Source organism: Mesitornis unicolor, unplaced genomic scaffold (genome assembly GCF_000695765.1).
Source record: "Mesitornis unicolor isolate BGI_N332 unplaced genomic scaffold, ASM69576v1 scaffold25538, whole genome shotgun sequence".
Taxonomy (NCBI): domain Eukaryota; kingdom Metazoa; phylum Chordata; class Aves; order Mesitornithiformes; family Mesitornithidae; genus Mesitornis; species Mesitornis unicolor.
This window is the reverse complement of record NW_010201579.1, coordinates 87,170-107,241: the sequence shown is the minus strand read 5'-3', so window position 1 is coordinate 107,241 and position 20,072 is coordinate 87,170. Positions and strand designations below refer to the sequence as shown.

The window sequence follows — 20,072 nt, the reverse complement described above, 5'->3', positions numbered from 1 at the left end:
GGCCCGCGGCGCCACCATGGACAGCTCCGCGCCGGGGCCGCTGCGGCAGCACCCGCCCGGTGCTCGCCCCGACGGAGGGGGCTGGGCCGGGCAGGGATCCGGCGGGCAAGCACAAGCTCTTTGGAGGGCGAAGGGGTCGCGATGGCACCGGTTTGCTCCTTCCTGGTCTCCTTCAGGCAGCCCTGGGCGCTGGTGGGGGTCCTCGGAGGAGATCGGCTTTCCACAGCAGAAGATAAGCGAGAGTACCATGGGAATGGGACAACGGGGTTAGCTGTAGCCCGAAGAGATTTCCTTACCTACGATGGAACCCATTTTACTGTCACTGCTTTCAGTGGATGGATAAAAGGTTTAGTCTTCCTTGACAATTGCTCATCTTCTGTTGCTTTGCTCTGATCTCTTTTCTGACTTCTGTGGATCTGAAGAGTGCAATCCTAGTAATACCACAGTCTTTTGCTCACACAGATGGTGACCAAAGTAACAGCAATACTCTTGTAAAGTAGTGTTTTAGATGCCTACGAAGATATGACACTGACATATTTAATGGCTATAGTGCTTCTATCACACACAGACTTATCTAGATAAAAACTAAATTGGTACGCTCTTTCACTAATTGCATGATTCTGTCGTGTGCAACTGCGAAAGTAATGGATTCCTTCATTTTTCAGGGGTGCCTCGTAATGGATTTAAAGTGGAAGTGTCCAAAGGAACAATTCTTCATTTGGTGGACGAGGTTACGAGTTGGTTACCTGGCGACCGTATCGTCATTGCCAGTACAGATTATTCTATGCATCAGGCTGAAGAGTTTAATCTTCTTCCTTGCTCTGAATGTAAAAGTAATCAAGTGAAGATTGATGGTATGAAATATTTTTATCAAGCTACTCATTTGTGGTAAATAATTACATTGTCTTGGCTTTAATGTTCTACATTTGTATTTACTTGCATTTTTAGCTAGTTTTTGTCCCATAAACACACGGGCACTTCTCATACAAAAGCTGAAGGCCCTGATACTGAGACTTGAAAGTTTAACCAGGGGCAGCAGTCCCTTGTAGAAGTCAGGGGAGGTGCTGATCTCCTCTGGGATCAAATACCAACAACCAGGCATGTCCTTGACCTGGTGATTGCTTAAATGAAAAGCATGCACTTGCTTAGGACAATGTGATAATGAGAGTGCTGTGCTCACCCTGAATGACAAGGTTTCTGGTTTTCACAGGCAGCCCACTTTATCTTCACATTGGAGAAGTCATAGATGGTGTTGATATGAGGGCAGAGGTTGGCCTTCTGACAAGAAATATACTTATTCAAGGAGAAATGGAAGACTCCTGTTATGGACAAAATCAATGCCAGTTTTTCCCCTTTGACACATTTGGAGGACATATTAAAGTAAGTAAATTTTAATGCATATGCCTGTATTTGGTTTCAGGTAGCTTCTTTCCTGGTTTGTAAACAAGCAATATAATGTATGAAACTACTATTGCATCTAGGGGAAAAGGTATGCTTATTTATGAAGAAGGGGAAGGTTTGTTGGACTGTTTTGCAGAACTAGACTTGCAATGAGGCCGTGCCATTTTCTTCACTGTTTATGCAAAAATGTACACTTCCCTTGGCTAGAGGGGGTTCTTTAGTGACATTGCTGTCAGTGGGGTCAGTGTGGGGTTACAGAGTTCATGAGAAATTGTGCTTCCTGCAGAGCAAACCAGCAGAGATAGAGGTGCCAGGAAATAGCGCCTGGTGGTGAATGCCACCCATTTCTGCCGCTGGCAGGAGCACCCTGTCCATGGCCATGTCACCCGTCTGTGCCTCGGTGCTGCTCGGTGTGTGGCAGCTGCTCCATGGCAGCCCCATGCCTGTAGACTGTGGCCACTGGCAACGCTGCTCTGCCAGGGCTGCGCTGCTGCGAGTCAGAGCAGGGAGCTGGCACCTCCTCCTGGGATCAGGCCCTGTTCTGCTCTGCAAATGTATTGCTTAATGAGCGGGGTGAAAAAAAAGATGTTTTTCTTTTTGCATGTGTTTATCTTGTAATGCCTTACTTGGATCTACCTTTGTCTCAACAGATCCTAAGGAATTTTAGCTCTGTTCACATGTCAGGAGTGGAATTAAAAAACATGGGGCAGCAAATCCTGGGCAGTTACCCTGTGCATTTCCACTTGGCTGAGGATGTGGATGAGAGAGGAGGATACGAGCGCCCAACGTATCTGGCTAACTTGGCTATCCACCACTGCTTCTCTAGGTGTGTTGCCATACATGGAACTCATGGCCTTTTGGTAGGAGCCATATTTTATTACTACCAAGTTAATTTCTTTGTTTAGGTACTGCTAAACAGTAAGAGCAGTTTGTAATGCAAAGAGAAATAAGAATATTGAAACAAAGCATCTTTTCCTTGAGTAATGTCCCAACTTCTCAACTTCCTTTGACAGGTGTTCTGGTTAGGACTGCTGATCTGCAGCTCTTTGAAATAAATTTCAGGTTCTTAGTATTTCCTAATTAATTTTATTAATGGGGTGATCAGATATAGTGAGAACTTTGCCATGGTTATTCTGGACAGTTTGTGATAATAGGAACTTTCATGTAAAATGAAAGCAGTGGAACTTACAGGACCTGACTGAAGCAATGGACCTGTCATTAGCAAAGGAGGTAAAAAAGACAGAGGTTGTTCAAGTCAGGGCAGTGTGAAATATATCCAAAACTATTCACATGACAGAGGCATGAAATATGAGAGGGACAGACCCAAACGGCCGCTTCAGTGCCAGAAAAGCCCTCAGGAACTTGGCTTTGACCTAGATCCCCACAAGGGCATTGTGGAGAGGAACTTATTAAAGAAGCCACAAAAAAGCCGTTCGTGTCCCAGCTGGAAAAGACAGATTCCCGCTCCTGCCCTGACGTGTCCGATTGCTGTGTGCTCTGCAGGACCCTGAGCGGTGTTTTGGTGTCCGTGTGCGTTTCCTCACTCTCCCGGTGTGTGCTCAGGCAGAGGCACTCCCTGAACCACTCCTGACCTCCCTTGCTTTTCCTGACAGCTTTTTCTCAACCCTGGACATAAAGCTGCATATGACACAACATAGGCGCACTCTGGTGAGATCTTTGTGTGAAAAGGTCTCCCCCAAAAATACGCCTTCATGAAAACGTGATGCTGGACTTGTACAACCAGGAATACTTTTCATGTACCCTAAACTGGATTGTCCAGATCACTCCAAATTACTGATTCCCTTCTCATATACATGATTGACTCTGGTTGTAGAGCCTGCTTTTATGTACAGAGCCCTGAGGTGGCAGGAGGCTTGCCCAGTGTGCATGGGCATAATTTAACTCCCTTTCTCTTCCCGTTGGTATTAAACCTCTGGAGTTCAAGGAACCTGCCTGAGATGAAAAATTAAGGCTTATGTTAATATTGGTCTTGAGAAGAATGGTGTATGGTCTTGTACTTTATCAGAAGTGAGGTTGTCAAGGGTTTATCTGGACGTGTGGGATGCAATAGTTGTGAAATCAAGAATCCAAGTGTGAGATCCAGCCCTGACCCCGCCATCTGGCTGCTGAGGGCTTTGAGTCCATGAATCAGTGAGCAGATTTTATAGCAAAGGTTAAATATGTGATCCCATGGAAGAATCATGTGGTTTCAATACAGTCATTAATATAAAGAGTAGTTAAAATGTAATAAAAAGCCTCACTTTAAAATAAATTAAAATAATTTGCAGTTCCAGAGAAGAACATGTGTATCAGAGCAAGGCAGTTAAATAACATAGATGGATACCCATTTTAGCACCATGTTATGAAACTTCAGCCCTTGAGGCAGAATAAACCAGTTAGGTGGGTTTTTGCCTTTCCTGTCTTGAGGGTTTAGAGGATGTAATTGTAGAAGCACACTGCCGGGGTGCCGTGGTTCGTGCTTTGCCATGTGCAGGTCACGCCATGCTGTCTGCAAGGTCCTTCTCCCATCGGCTGCTCCTACAGGCAGTGGTGCTCAGGGCATGGGATGCTCCGGGTGGCTGGGAGCGGGCTGCAACACGCCGACGTGCCTCCCGCTGCCCTGGCACACCTCAGGCATACGCAGACTGCTGTAGTCTTTCATGTCTAATGTTGCAGTGCATGAAGGTCACTTATATTGTGTTGCTGAACTATATATAATTCAGTGTTTCAAGGCATCTGAATCATCTGGTGTGGGACACAGCAGTGGGGCTGCAGCCTGCGTTGTGGGCAGTGTTTCAGGCTGACACATACAGTAATGTGCCACTGTCCCTGTGCCACAGGTGGGCTCTTGTTTCCAAGCTTTTAGTTTCTATCTGTGATATGCCAGAATGGATCAGTTACTGGGGTTTTGATCTAATGTCACGGGCCCTTATCTTTCAGTGCAAATGTGAATGATCTTTAAATTATGTTCTTTCTGGTTAAGAGAGTGGTCACTATAGTTTTGTGTATGTAAGTCTGCAGGGCTGCCATGCATTTCTGAAGCTGTGACAAATCACACTAATTAAAGGTAAAATCTGTTTTCAGATACAAGGCTGGTTTTTAATGCAGCTGTCTGAAACACAGATTAGCCAAACTTCAGCTAAATTCAAAAGAATTAAACTCTACAATTGAAATGCTGCTTAAAGCAGCAGGCAGCTTGCTGTTACGGTTTCTTTCCAAAAATAGTCTTCCACGGCCTCCTTAGCGCAGCTTCTGCCCATCATTTGGAAGAGCAGAAGTAGCCAGGCTTACCGTTCTTAGCGGGCTGGCAAGGACACTGGCATTTTTATCCAAATCCACTTCCTGTCGGTATTTGCAAGACTCAGCTGGTAGGGGCACGATCAGTGTTACTGCCTCTAAGTTCTCTGTTACCGTCCTTGCAGCCCATTTCGAGCTTTTGCTCCTGCGTGCAGGGTCTCACTGGATTTCCAAATCTGTATCAGTTAGGAGCTGGGTTGTGTTGTGCTTTATCTTGAACACCTCATTGAGGCAGAAACAAGAGCAGCAGATGACAAGTTTGAGGGGCGACTGCCCCAAAACAATTAAATCCAGCAGAGATATGCCTATGGGGACTATACTGTTTGTGACTCCACATGTTACGTACAGTTGCAGCCCATTAAGGGGAAACACCAGATATGAATCTGAAATGGATTTAGTTCAACTATCCCTCTGTGTACAGAAATACCCAAGTAGGTTAATATTAGTTAATCTTGCAGTCTTGCATGGGCATAACTCTGACGTCAACAGGAATTTTGTATGCCTGAAGAGTGAATAAATGTGCTGACAGGGATCATTTGAGTACAGAGTTAGGTTTCAGTAAGATTAAGTCACAAATAACTGGCATTTTAACTAGCCTGATTTAGTATTTACATTTAAAAGAAGGATTTCTGAATTTGTCTTCATAAGACTGTACATCAAAGGAGGCTTGTGCTAAGTCCTCTTGGTCAAATTAGGGTTTAATGCGGTATCCTTGTGCATGTCAGTTAATCTTAAATAGGCTGAAACAGTAAAATACCATCTCTGCCCAAGCTGATCATTATGGGAATGACATGGCCCTGCACCTTCTGAGAGTGGAGGAGAAAGAACAGAAACCTTGCTAATAAAATATTTCTTAACATGGTGCATTTTAAAGAATTTCTTATTTTGTTTGGGAAGGGTTGCAGTCATTAAAATTTCTAAATTGACCAGGCTAACACATTGGTTTATCACACAAGACACATTATCTTTACGCAGATATTTACTCCATGACATTTAATCGAATATTCTCTCCTAGAGCTGAGGGCAGTTTTAAATCCAGCATTTACAATTTTCCTTTAATTATGCATGTGATCTTCCTCACAGTAATTTTAATAGCAGTTTTACTGTATAAGAAGTTCAGTCCACAGTTATGCGAACCATGTGTAATTTGAGTTAGCTTCAGGACTGATGCCTATGGAGGCCACTGTTCGCCATTCAGAGGGGTGGCAAAGCCTCTCTATGAATGTTTTGGGAATTTATTGATAAGCAAAGCGGATCAGATCAGTCATAGTTCCTACTGCTGTTAGCATTTCAGTCTATGGCCTCTCTACATTTTTCCAGGTAAAAGACACCATTGGCTATGACACTTTGGGGCACTGTTTCTTCCTGGAAGATGGGACAGAGCAACGCAACACCTTTTATCACAACTTGGGGCTCCTCACGAGGTCAGGGACCATCTTGCCTTCAGATCGTGATGAGGCCATGTGCCTCACCATCCGCAGTCACGTCCATGGCAGTTACGTTCCTGTGCCGAGCACCGACTGCATGTAAGTGCTCCAGGAGCTGTGGTCATGTTTTGCACTTATTTTGTGACTTATAGCTGGGTCCCAAAGAATGTCGTGGTGAAAGTTTTGATATAGATATTTTGCTATTTGATATCACCTACTCTAGGTGATCCTGCTCTGGCAGGGGGTTGGACTGGATGATCTTTTGAGGTCCCTTCCAACTCCTAACATTCTGTGATTCTGTGGTATTAAATGAAAAATTGTTACATTTTGTATAATTTCTCATTTTAAAATAATTTAGCTACTTGACCGTGTTTTGCATGTGAAGGTACCTGTTGACACCTGCATGAATCCTAAGCAAGGAATACTTGCTGATAGTTATCCCTGTCCCTGTTTCCTGAGAATCGCAGATGTGTTAGAGCACTTTGCTTGTTTCTGAACCCCTTTCAGTTCTTTTTAAGGATGTTAGAGTCTCCATGGAATCTGTCTGATAAATGCAAGTCAGATCAGCCCTGGTATAGGCTGAGAGAAATACCAATTAGTACAAAGGGAGGTTTTTGCCTTTTTTCACCAGGTCTAAATTGGCGCTGGAGCATCTAGAGTGAATTCATCAATAGTGCGTGAGTGTATGAATACCTAGAAAACATCAGGAGATTTAGCAAGAATGTAGAGATTTGCATAAAGTACAGTGAGCATCATTTCACAATAAACAATATCCTTCTACAGCTGACTAAAGTTAGCTTCTATTTTGGAAACCAGTGAGGTATAACATGGGCACTCAGTGGACCCAAGTATTGGCCTGGCTGGTGTTTGCGAATAAGAATATAGTTGAGCCAAGGAAATTTGTATTTTCTGGAAAATGTTTTCTGGAAAAGGGTGCAGTGGCCAAACCCAACTAATTTTTATTTGCATAAATAAATTATTGTTGCAATGCTGAGGTTCATTGTACAGTTAATACAGATTTATTTTGCACCTCTTTAGTGGTTCTGTTAATCCAAGGGAATGGATTCTTGATTGTGTAACACTTAAGGTGGATAGAAAATTATTGAGATTTTCTGCGTAGAATGATCAAATGAATTGGCATGGTCATGAGAAAAGATTTACAGTGTTTTTACACATGGTCTTTGTTACTGCAGAAGATGTTATCAAATAAAGTAAGACAACAGATAACAATGTTTTTATAGCTGGCTTCTGTTTGTGCCTCTACTGATCTTCCCTTTGACACAAAAACTCCTTATTTGAACAAACGTCAAAATAATATCTCCTTAATCTCCTGTTTAATGAGGCATCTGTGGTTGCAAGGACATTTGTTTTGTGTTCCATGCAGAAGCTTCATAAATCCATAGAGGACCCCATACCTCCTGCCATTGCTCCCGAACTTCCAACCAACGACCCAAAATTTCACTTTTCAGACATTTTCCAAAGCTGCTTAACTTAAAAAAAAAAAAAAAGGTTCAGCATGTGGCTCCATAAATGAACATGTCTGACATCACTAGATGGTTTCTTTTCCTTAAAGAGTATCATTAAAAGGTTGTGTGGAGTTTTAAAGTCAATAGGAGAGTTGTGGCTCAAGTTCCGTGCACTGCTATGAAAATGAATCCCTTCCTGTTCGGTAACTGCTTGGGATCATTTTGATTTTGATTTTTCAGGGCTGTCAGCACATTCTGGATTGCAAATCCAAACAACAACTTAATAGAGAACGCAGCAGCTGGTGCTCAGGTAAAAGAATTTAAAAGCAAGAGCTATTCTTTGCCTCCATTTCCCACATATTCTACTCTTATTGATGTCATTAGTGTGAGGGCAATGAATTTTTAGGAAGCCGTCATAAAATTTGAGTATATATTTCTGCAACCTTTGTCTCCGTTAAGAACAAGTATTTGCCTCACACTGGTGTCTCTCACAGCCATGGCGGGAAGTGGTGTGTGGTGTCTTTTAGCAAATGTTGCTTTTTATTAGTAGTTAATAGTTAAAAGCCCAATAAAAATTTATATTTGTATATATAAATGTATACTCTCTCCTTGTTATTATCTCTGATATTTACCCAAATAATATTTGTGTTTAATGTGCTTGTTTAGAGAAGACTATGCTGTCTAGTAAACCATCTGAATTTCACCCACAATATATACGTTTTGAAAACCAAAGGATAAGCTGGGAGGTGTAAGAGTATGGCTGGTGGGTGTCTGCTGGGACTCGCATGTTTGGCAGGCTCAGGTTAGAAATCTGGCCAGTGCAGTAGGAAACCATAAATCCCCAGGATAAGCTGTACCATTAATCGCAGTGTCCCATTTCTCGGACCTCCCTTTCTCTTTTAGGATGTCGGGATATGGTACATCTTCCACCGGGTTCCCACTGGACAGTCTGAGGGGCAATATCCAGAGGGACAGGCTGAACACACCCCCTTGGGAGTATTCTACAACAACAGAGCCCACTCCAATTTCAAGGCACGTGGATGATTTTTATACGTTACTATCAGTAAGATACTGTGGCATAAGGCTGACCACGTGTGGCGCTCTGGTAGCAGATGATCATGGTTGTCTTACATTTTCATAATGGTCTTTTATTGTTGTGTCAAGAAAATAACCAACTTTTGGAGGTGATGCTCTTTCTAATGATTAAAGAGGGAGCTGAGCAGAATGGGGCTCCCAGTTCGGGTGCTTTTGTTGGGTACCTGTGTTAGCAGGGATGTGCCCAGGCCATAGGTACACCTACTGCTATGTGAGATTTAAGGAATGGCAGGCAGGACGCTGAGCATTGCTCATTGTTGGCCACAGTGGTGCAAAGACATAAGGAGATGAGCAATTAATTTGTGCCAGGGCCCGCTCATCACCTTTGAAAAATGAGACAAAAATTTAAAGGGAAATTCCAAGACAAACACTTCCCCCAAAATACACTGTTGACAGGAAAACACAACCTGTAAGCTATAAAAAAGATGTTTTACTTATTTCTCAGGATTCTAGATTGTTCTCTGTGCCAAGTATATTGTACATCTTGGTCCATGACAGCTGCTGCTCCAGCCCAAAGCCTGTAAGTTGGCTACAGCAGCTCATGTTCTCTTTTGACTGCCGGGGGACTCGTCACTCTTTATTTAAAGCCTTACTGCTTAACAACACTCTTTTTCCAAAAAGTTATCAAGAGCTTGGCAGAGTCCTTTCTTTCTTTCTGTGAGGGAGAAAGAGTGGGAGTTCAGTGCCTTGCTTTGGGTCAGAAGACAGCCCAAGTTGCTGATGTGTAACATATGGCAGAGCAGGCTCTGTCCTGACTCCAGCACACTGCATCCTGTGCTAATGTCACCCCGCGCGGTGCCAAGTGACACTGAAAGAGAGTAGAGGCTGTAGGTGCTCGCTGTGCCTGCACGCCCCAGCTGCCCACATTCATTGATAAAAATCTGGGATCTCTGGTGTCTGTTGGGTGAGCTCTTAAAATAATTGGAGTCCCATGCATTTTCAGGCTGGTTTGTTTATTGGAAAAGGAGTAAAGACGACGAGAGCCAGTGCTGAAGATCCTAGAGAGTACCTCACCGTCGATAATGCCAGGTAAGCACATGGTGTATGGCTCAGTATTTCGGATGGTTGTATTGCTGCCTTGGCTTCTGCATTGTATTTAGCAGATCATTAATGCCTCATTATGGTTGGAGCATCTGAAAAAAACACACAAGCTATCTCTGATGTGCAGAGGCAAATACTTCATAACTATGCACTGAATGGTTTGTGTTGTTGCTGACCAAAAATGATACACATGCACTTGGGGTTATGAGGAAGTGAAGAGAAGCACTTTTCCCCTCCTCTATCACCACCTCTCAGTGCTCCCATAGGGCTGAAAGGAAAGAGAGGCTTTGTATCCCTTAGGGAGACTCCCTTCTCTGGGCCACCCAATAGGCACAGAGATGGCACATCCCTTGGGTCATCAGAAGTAGGAGGTGAGGGTAGACTCAGAAAAAGCAATCATATTGTTTTTCCAAACATGCACAAGTCTACTATTGACAGCCAGTGTGGCAAGAAATAACCTGAAAGTAATTGAGAAGTGCCTGATTCCCAGGACAAATCCCTATTTCATATGACCCCTTTTCTTTCAGCAGAGACAGAAGCATATGGAGGTCTGGTCTGTACATGCAAGGAAAGCAGTTCTGATTACTCTGTTATCTTTGCTGAATGAGATTCTTGAAAGTGCCTTATTGATTTTCTAGTATCAGTCCAGGGATCCTCAATGGGCCTTGTAAGGACAATTACAAAAGGACACAAGTGACTTGGGAAAAATGTTTTCTATGCCTCCAAATAGCACTGAATCAAATAAAGGAGTAATCATGGGCCCATTGAAGTCTGGCGAGAAATCTGTTGATTTCACAGGGGCCAGAATTTCACCCTGATGAATGTTTCTTGTTTTCTGCTTTGTATCAACACACAGAGATGAAACCAACCTAAAATCCTAACTCTGATCCAGGGCATAGCACCCCTTTAGGCCTATTGCACTGATATTTGGAAGCCAAGCAAGGTCTGCCAGGCACAGCCTCGTCTGTCTGAGGGTGGTTCCTCTGTCTCCTATGCTGTGTTAACTAAGCTCCTTGCTTCAGGTTTCGCCCACATCAAGATGCTGATCCCGAAAAGCCACGAGTTCCTGCCGTGATTGATGGCCTTATTGCTTTTAAAAATAATGACCACGGGGCCTGGGCCAGGGGTGGCGACATTATTTTCCGCAACTCGGGGTAGGTTACTGTAATTACGTGTTATATCATTCCCCTCGCAGCAGACATAGAGGTCTGTAGGCCAAATCCACCGCAGACATTCCTCATTGTTTACACCCTTGTGTTTCTTCTGTCTCAGGTTTTCAGACAATGGAATTGGACTCACTTTGGCAAGGTAATTTCTTAAAATGGACCTTCTTCCCATTTTTCCCACAGTGTAGCAGGCTCAAGAATGGAAGCTGAGACACTTCCCTGGTAATTCCTGTAAGACACGAGAAAACCTCACATTTCCCTCTCAGACCACATCAAGTCTTCCCTGCGCAGCCATTAACACAAGGGGCAATTTAACTTCCTTTCCCTTTGCCTCAGGATGTCTGGGGAGTACATTGTAATTGCTGAATATTTCCTTTTGGACCATAAGTCCTGAACCAGTAGACTAAACATCTGCTTCTGTCTTTGGGGAGACTTCTCTTCTGCTCTAGCCCAGTGGAGCAGCTTCACCCATAGCTGGTGTGCTGCCAGGGCAGGGGGGCTGCAGGGGTCCCACCTGGTGGCACAGCAGGTCTGCTGCCTCCTCTGCTGGTGTCTACCATGCTCCTGCTGCTCTCCTCTCAACCCTCTTGCAAAATACCTGCAAAAATATGCCATAACCAAAACCCACTGCAGGGAATGACAGTTAGGGATGTTTGGCTCTCACTTCAGGGATGTAGCTCAAAATTGACAAAGCAACTCAATATAGAGAAATTATATATGTGTGTGTGTGTGTGTGTGTGTGTGTATTGTTGGGTGGAGCTGGTTTTGCCCAGACTGCTGCCTTTATTACTGATATCCAAGCACTAAAGTACCTCGGCACTAACTTACTGGTTTCTAAAGAGACTTTAAAGCAAGTTGTTATACTGGTGCATGCACTTTTTTCTCCAAAATAATAAATCCTACTGTGTCTGTGGTGTAATCAAAAGTGGTAATTAATAGTTTGTGCTGTGCTGCATAGTCACCTGGTGTTTCTTTGCTTGTAGTGATGGCACTTTCCCGACAGATGAAGGCTCCAGCCTGGAGGTCACACACTCCATTTTTGTTGGAGAAAGCAGCAACTTTGGCTCCCAGGGAGGCCAAAACAGCTACTGGGGAAAAGGGGCAAATGGAGGATACAGGACACTTCCCAGAAACAAGTGAGTTTTTCTTCAGCCGTTTCTTCTTGGTGTTAGCATAGCTAGAAGGAAAGCCTCAGGAATTAATGTGACTACCAATGAGTAATTTATACCGGATGTTTAAATTATTGTACAGGCCAGAAATAATAAGCGTCTGAATAAACTCACGCTTCAGGCCAACAGCTTGAGAGCATTCTTGACTGCATGCGTTTGATTTAATTTTCTGCTTAATTTATTAGTCACTGGAGAATGCATTAGAGAATCTGAAAGATACCAAATGTCTTTTGTGTAGTGCTTCAGTAGTGCAGTGTCAGGCTGATGGAGCAGCTCCCATACACCACACCACCGTCCCTCCTGCTAGCGCAGCTGGGCAAACATGGCCAGTTTGACAAAGGAGAAACCGTTTTTCATAATTTCATAATTTCATCTTACTTCTCTTTCAATAGCTGTTTGTTATTTTCTATTTTGATAGCAGCACAGCCTCTTGCCTAACAACCATAGTGACTGCCCACATCCCCATAGCAAGGCGTGCTTCCCCAAGTCTAAATTGTACCCTAATGCATGTTTTTCGTGATGCTCACAAATCACTAACCCCTCTATGAGGAATATAAAATTAGAAAATAAGCAGTATTCAGCAGACTTGCCATGCACACAGCCCTGGCTACACACGTCTGAGCCATAAGTGACACATGAGTGGGATCTGTGTAGGACAGCAAGAATAATCAGAGCTATCCTCAGCTGTTATCAGTGGTGTTATATTAATTGCAATTGCAGAAAAGCTCTTTTGTAGTTCAAACAAGCTCTAATCATCAGTGATATGGTTAAGCAATGTGCTCTTGGAAAAACCTCCAATACCTGTCCTTTCATTATGCCATAGTGCAGAATGGGATGAGGACTTGTACCAGGCCCAGTGACTGGGGTAAATAACAGCTGTGGAAATTGAAGAATTATTTGGTCAAGAAACACTGTGCCTGGTGTTTCCAATTGTCAAAGTGTTTCTGGATCTCTGGAGCCAACCAGTAAGAAGAAACACCAAGGCTGAGGGGCAATCTGGGCCACAGTGACCCCCAGGCTGGAGAGAGCCTGTGTGCCCATGTGACGTCCACTTTATTTCATGTCTGAGCAGTTCTTTCTGGGCTTGGTAAGCACTGACCTACCCTTCCATGCCACTGCTAGCCAGCTTCATTACCGTCTGGAAGCTGGTGCAGGCCACCCTTTAATCAAACACAACTAGAGCCAAGCAAAACTTGGCTCCTTCTCAAAACAAACCATGGAAGGAGCAGGTCCTTACCTGTGACCCCGGTGTTTCTCCGTCAACACTGATGTCTTGACAGCATGTCCATGGACTGATGCCACAGAAATATTTTTTTCTGTACAAAATGCTGTGGACTAGGCCCTAGGGATCTCATATGAAGTGGCTTGTATGGAAAGGAGAAACTGTGCTGCAAGGAGACTGTTGCCTCCAGGGAGTATGAGTGATATCATTTTTTCAATCATGCTGATGTTTTCCTGAGAAACCTGCGTACCGTGGAACAGGGAACCTAAATTGCAGTGCTGCCACACAGCCCTTGAGGTCTTCCTTGTGCTGATGAACCTGTGGCATGCTGGTGACAAGGGTTTTGAACTGCTTTACCCCAGCCTACAAGTCTTAGGCAAGGTTATGCTTACTTAGCTTGTAGAGGATATTCAGCAAAGTTTCAACTTTCATTAACTGTGCGATGAGTGTCCAGATCACAGTTTTGGGAAAGGAAATGTGATTTAACTACTGTTAATATCTTTCTGTGCTTTCAGGAGAAGATTCAGTTTGCCCAAGCTTTTAACACAGGACTGCGTTTGTTTTTAAATCTCACAGGACGTTCCCTATTCGTGGATTCCAGATTTATGATGGACCTGTTAGGATGGCAAAGTGCACTTTCAAGAAGTTCACCCCGACTGCTGACAGATACTCAAGTGCCATTGGGTTCTTCATGAAAAACTCCTGGCAGATAAGCCCCCAGAATAATGTGTCACAGGTCTTGATGGAGAAAAGTGTAAGTAAGAGAAGGAGGAATGCGTGCTGTTAGATGTGCAGGTTTTTGAAGTTTGTAGAAGCAGTGAGAAATTTATCCTAGAGCAGGAATTTCCAGGCAGTGGTGCATGTTACATTGGTGCACACCATCGATTCATTTTGCAACACTTTTTTTTTTTTTTCTCTCTCAAAAGAATTTATAAGTCAGTAAAATGTGAAGGTATTTTATGCCTGGGCAGATATACATTTAAAAAACCTGCATTAGAGGAAGATTTCACCTTGTAACCAGAAAATCCAGAACATCACTCTTAGCTGGTGCAGCATTACCAGCTTGTGTATGCTGAGGACCTGACCTCAGAAGCTGAGGGGAACACAGCTGAGATGTCAGGAGGCAGTAAGCTGCAGTATAATTCTTACACAAAAATAAGCAAATGCACTTAGAAGCAAAGCCATGGCCCAGTTTCTGGGGTCAGCAGAGAAATTCCTGTTTTTTAACAGGGGCTTTCCTTGAACAGTGGCAGCAGAATAGGGCTCTGTATCTCTGCCTTGGCAGGAGCTGTGAGATGCTGAGCAATTCCAGTCCTTGTCCTGGATTCCTGCAGGGATCCTGGCCCTGCACGCTTGGCTTGGGAAATGATAGATCCCACCTGGCTCGTTCCCAAGGATCTTAATCTCTCTTTAGCTTTTTTCAAACAAGGTCCATGTTTGTTAGGACGTCCATGAACTGCAGTAACTTTGGCTTGAGGTTTGGCTTTATGTTAAGGAAAATTTCCCTTGCTCTGGGATTGACCAATATCACTCCTGGCAAGCAGTTAGTTTGTCTGTCCCCTCTCTGGTACACTTTAGACCAACAACAGGAGGGCATTTCATGAAAGGATGATGTTGACTGCAGTCACTTGACTTTTCCTCTAAAGAAAACACAGTTCCTGTGCATTTCAGCAAAGATATCTTAGTTACTTTAGATGCTTTAGGGAGCTTTGGAACAAAAATCAGGGCTAATGTGCCATACTATCTTTATGTCCTCCATTGGGGAAATGGTTGTAAGATGATCATGGGGAACATGAATGAAAAAATCAGTGCAGAACCAGGAGGGGAGCTTAGAGGAAAATGTATCATGAAAATGCTCGATCGGCGGACTGGAAAAGAGTGGAAATTTTCCTCCAGTAATGGGTGTAGGACTCTGTCCAACAATGGTTTCAGACAGATGATATCTGTGCACATTAGCAAAGGGGATGATTACCTCTTAAATGGCTGAAAATGCAGCTCTTTAATACAGTTGCACCATTTGAGGCCAATGAGCCTGTTAAATATCCCAGTGTTTTTTGCCTGAGAGGCAGTTTAGTACTGCAACCCCTTTAAGATCTGAGGTTTTCAAGGTAAAAATGCTCAGAAGACTTAAGAAATACTTCTGCAAAGCAAATTAATATAATACAGTATCTGCCCATTAAAAAAAATTAATGACATTATCCCAATAATTATTTCTTGTATGTATATTTCCAAGAAATATCCATTTCTGAAGTTGGTATTTTGCCAGCTTTAAAACCATTTACGTTTGTAAACACTTTCATCTCAGCACTTCTCACTTTGGTTCTGTTTTATCTGGATTGAACCCAGATGTGCTAAATCTGATTTCAGACTTGAAGGACCATAGTTAGTTTATTGTTTTGTTGCTAATTGCTATATGGAACAATATATCTTTGACTCGTTAAGATAGAGCCTGTGGACGGTTTTAATTAATTTTCCATCTTCAGGCTTCGTTTTATTACTTTTTAAGGGTAGCTAAGTCCTAATTCCCTGAAGGACAATCGTTGTACAATTGTTTTTTAAGAAGACATTAAGCATTACTGCAAGTTGTATAGTGATGACAAAACTATTAATCATGTTGAAGGAATAATTGTAAATTTAATCAGACTAATCAGCAGATTGGTTAGACACCAAATAATAAAGCCAGCCAGGTCTTGTTTAATTCCAGCATAAAAAACAGTCAAGTAGAACAGAAGACCTAAATGTTATGCTCTACTAAAAGTATTCTAATTGCCTTTTCATTGTCCAGCCTAAAACTCACATGTGAAGACATCTGTGCATTTATCAATAGCAAAATTACTACCAGGCTTGTTTGCTTGTCTGTCTTGCAAAGTGTGCTTTTTAAAGGTTATTTCAAAGCAGTGGAAGCAGTGGTTGGTCTTACCCAAGCTGAGGGCATGGCTGATGGTTGTGGTCTCCTGTAGATCTGGTCACTGTCAGTCAGTAGAGCTTGGGGAGCTCAAAGGAGATGGCCCCAGCCCAGAACAGAGCCATGCCCAAACAGGACACATGTGCATCATTTCTTAAGAAGCCCTGACATATCTTTTTAGTCATAAAATAGCAACTCATTCATCCCTCTGTCCTTTTGCTGCACAGCTCCTGTAGAGTGAGGTGAGGAGCAAGAGGTTGTGCTTGACCTTTTGGGCTCCCATGAACAAGGCCACCTCCAGCAGGTGCAGAATACTCACAAACTGTCCCAATTCACATCCATTGCTAGTAGTCCCTCAGGTTGTCTTTTCCCTGCAGCCAGGAGCTTAAGGTGCGTTCAAGCCTATTCTACTCTTAACTGTGCCAACGCTACGGCATCTCTGAAATTACTTGTGCCAAAGAAATCCCAGCGGTTTGTGTTGGGTGGGTTTGTGGTCCTCAGAAGAGCTCGGAGAGGCGAGCACTGGCTCCTGACTGTGGTCTAGTGACTCCCATGAGATCGCAGTCCTGCCTAGCTACGAGATGGGCGCTTCCTAATGTTGCCTTTACTATCTTTAGCCTGTGTTGTCTTAGCACTGGGTTTCTGCGTCAAAGCAGAAGTTTGCAAACAGTTCATGATGAGAAAAAGAGCAGCAGACGCTTGAGTTAAAGTGCAAGTCTGTTATTCCCTGAAAAAGAACGCAGCAAAACATAATCCCAGACGCTAAAGAGACTTCTGACCTAAGGGAACTTGTAGAGTAAAAACTTGCAGAGTAAAAGCCACATTAGCAAGGGCAGAGTCCTTGGGTGGTAAAATAGAGGAAGATTCACACAGGTTGAAAGTGGTTTCCTTAAATTGATAACAGTGACACAGGGATACGACTTTTTTTTGCAGCTTGTGTCAATACTTGAATTTTAGAAGAAGTTGCAAGTTATTATGGTGTTTTCTAGTACACTATTAATTTTCAATATAGAAAATGTTTTCTATTGATGTCTGTGCTGCCTTTGGACAGGTTGAGTTAGCATATTCCTAAGAAATGACATACTCACATAACCATCATCTGTCAGGTCTCCCTGTCAGGCTGCAGACAGGTAATTTAGGTAACCATACACCATATCACTCCCAGGTAGTCCACACCTAATGAAAATTGAGTGTCTGAATAGCAGTGTGATACGTAGACATGACCTGTCTCTGCTCCCTCTTCCAGCTCATTTCTAGCTCCACATGAACATACCTGACGGGCTGAGTCTTTTCTCTGTTCATGTGTGTCCACTTAGGAAAAAAAATATGTATTTTGCAATAGCTGTAACTGCAAACTCAGTGCCCCCCCAACCTCTCAGCGCACAAAAGTAAGGTTATCCTGGGACGTGAAAAGGAAGTGGCACTGCTCATTAGCATTTCTGTGTTGTTTCTGACTTTCAGGCTTTTAGAGGAGAATGTTAGAAATCAGATCAGCGTTAGCACCAGAACTGTCTGCTGCTGGATGGAAGCACTGAGAGTTTAATCAAACGGAAGCTGTGCTGGCTGTGCCTTTGTTTGTTTTGAAGTGCTGCTGACTTTGTTCTCCTCCCCAGAGAAGTGCCCGTTTCCATATTCAGCTCCAGAAGTGCACTGTCACTAAGTATTTATAATGGAGCTCTGAGCTGCAGCAGCACAGAGTTTGCATTTTGTTAATATCTCCTCTTTTATAAATTGAAATGAAAGAAGAAAACCCTAACTTTTGGGATCCTCCTGTTTTACTAAGTAGACCTTCAGGCAAAAACATCTTGCAAGACAGTAAGAAAAGGTTTTAAAACACTCAAAAATACACATAATTTTCAATATGTTTGAGCCTCCTTTAAGTGAGACTGCTTCAGGTGTTTGTTTATGAGACTCAGAGAGGAAGGTTGCAGAAAAATGGTCTGGCCTCTAATTTAATTTTAAAGGAATAAAGACTTTTATTCTGCAAGTAGCTCTTGCTGCAGCGGTCATTTTTAAGCCAATGGGACTTTCCATCTAACTCAGAATCACAATGACCCTCCTATTCTCCTAAGCTGTTCTGTTTATTATTGTTCAAATAAAGCCCTTAAAGCCCTTAGTAAACTTGCAGCCTAATCCTGCTGACCCTAATTCTTACTCATGTGCACAGTCCAATTAAAATTAGTTGGGTTAAGTGGAACAAATTACAGTCCTTTGGGTCGGCACGATCCAGTTGCTATTTATGCCGTCTGCTATTACACACATTGCTGCAGGATTCATTCTTGAGTGCTTGACCTGGAGTAATTATTTTCTTGATTACTTCAGAACTTAACTGTTGCACACTGTAATAATTTTCTCTGCAGGCATTAAAATATTCCATGCCTTTTTGCTGAACTTCTGTAGTTGCCTTTTTTTTTTCCTGGGTTTTTATATCAAGACAGATTCTTTTACTTAGCTACTGAAAAATCTTGAAAACAGAGCTATGCATAATGAGGATAATGCTGCTTACTGTTATTTCTTTTCCCTAAAAATTTCTTCAGGGGATATATCGAAATGTGCACAAGAGCCAGTTCTGAGAATTGCTGTCACTTTTATGGGTTGTATAACATTTTAGGAGAACAATTAGAAAAAAGTAGTACTCACAGAACCTCCTAGAACAGCTACTGAAAATATATCTGAGAAAATTCACCAAATACCTCATAATTTTTGTTTTTTTTGATCACAGCTGTGATATTCCTCAGTAAATTTCATAATCTTCCAGTACTTCCCTACCCTTTGAGTCATCCTCTTCCTTTTGCCACGGCACAGTTTATTGCAGTGTGATTTCAAGGAATACATGGCTGTGCAGGAGCATTTCAAAGAACCAAAAGTCTAATTTTTGTGAAAATATCTCCTGGGATTAAGAAATGCGGGGGAAAACCAATACAGTTGGATTTTTTTTCTAAACAGATGAGGTAAAACAAAACTTTACTCAGACAACGGAGCTTTCTAGTTCTAGCTCTATCTCTGTTTTGGCTGTTAAAGCACTGCAAACCCAAATCCTCACTTAGAGCTAACCAGTGTTTTTTCTTATTTTCTCCTGCTAGGTTGGACTGAAAGTGTTTTTTGGCAGATCAGGCCAGTGGTTTGGAAACAATGACAATGATGGTGACAAAACATCTGTCTTCCATGATCTGGATGGCTCGGTGACTGGGTACCTGGACACTTTCGTAGGCAGAGCAGACAACTGCTTGCTGCGCCATCCCGGGTGTCTGACTGTCCCCCACTGGAACGGGGTGATGTGCACCGGGAAATTCGCACAGGTAAGACCAGCGACGTCGCTGGGTGTGTTGGGTGCGTGTCCTCAGGTAGTGTGCTGAGGGGTGATGGAGTGAAGCCGGCTCAACACTCCCTAAGATAAGAGGTGAATAATAAATTTGAGTATAATTTTACTCCTCTCAGTCTTATCTGCCTAATTCCAAGGACTCTGTAGAGCTGCTGTTGTGCATCTGCCTGCAACAAAGAGCCCTGTCTCTTCTCATTGCCCACAAGAAGCTGAAAGTTGAAACTGAATTGGGGGAAAACTTGGTGTTTTCTAGTTCTTGCTTCCAGGCATTTGTCCACTCTATCATGGGGCTCCAGTGAGTGAGTCTGGTGAATCAAGTTTCAGTAATGAAAGATGTTACTTCTCTGATACATCCCACTATGTTCAGGATGGTGAAATGGGTGGTTGAGGCACAAACACACACTTATTTTTCATTTCCCATCCAGAAATCACTGGCTGAGGGATGGTCAGTCTTAGGTCACAGTGGTCTTAAACCTTCACAGCAGTTTTCTTCAGCACACCTGAGTTAGAGACTTCAGCTGAGCTGTTAGCATCTTGGTAGAAAGGGCTGCAAATCCCAGG

The 20,072-nt window shown here is 43.0% G+C and overlaps 1 protein-coding gene across 1 annotated transcript in view; it reads left to right on the top strand.

The window, feature by feature from the left end:
- Positions 1-141: 141 nt before the first annotated feature.
- The window catches only part of LOC104545102 (transmembrane protein 2-like), a 45,575-nt gene continuing 25,644 nt past the window's right edge, over positions 142-20,072 (top strand). Inside the window, exons 1-13 of the mRNA XM_010190151.1 lie at positions 142-346; positions 666-854; positions 1,211-1,380; positions 2,052-2,261; positions 6,019-6,224; positions 7,832-7,901; positions 8,495-8,623; positions 9,630-9,715; positions 10,750-10,881; positions 11,000-11,035; positions 11,877-12,029; positions 13,861-14,038; positions 19,273-19,488. Coding sequence (XP_010188453.1) covers positions 142-346; positions 666-854; positions 1,211-1,380; positions 2,052-2,261; positions 6,019-6,224; positions 7,832-7,901; positions 8,495-8,623; positions 9,630-9,715; positions 10,750-10,881; positions 11,000-11,035; positions 11,877-12,029; positions 13,861-14,038; positions 19,273-19,488 — 1,980 coding nt within the window. The remainder of the gene's footprint in view (positions 347-665; positions 855-1,210; positions 1,381-2,051; positions 2,262-6,018; positions 6,225-7,831; positions 7,902-8,494; positions 8,624-9,629; positions 9,716-10,749; positions 10,882-10,999; positions 11,036-11,876; positions 12,030-13,860; positions 14,039-19,272; positions 19,489-20,072) is intronic.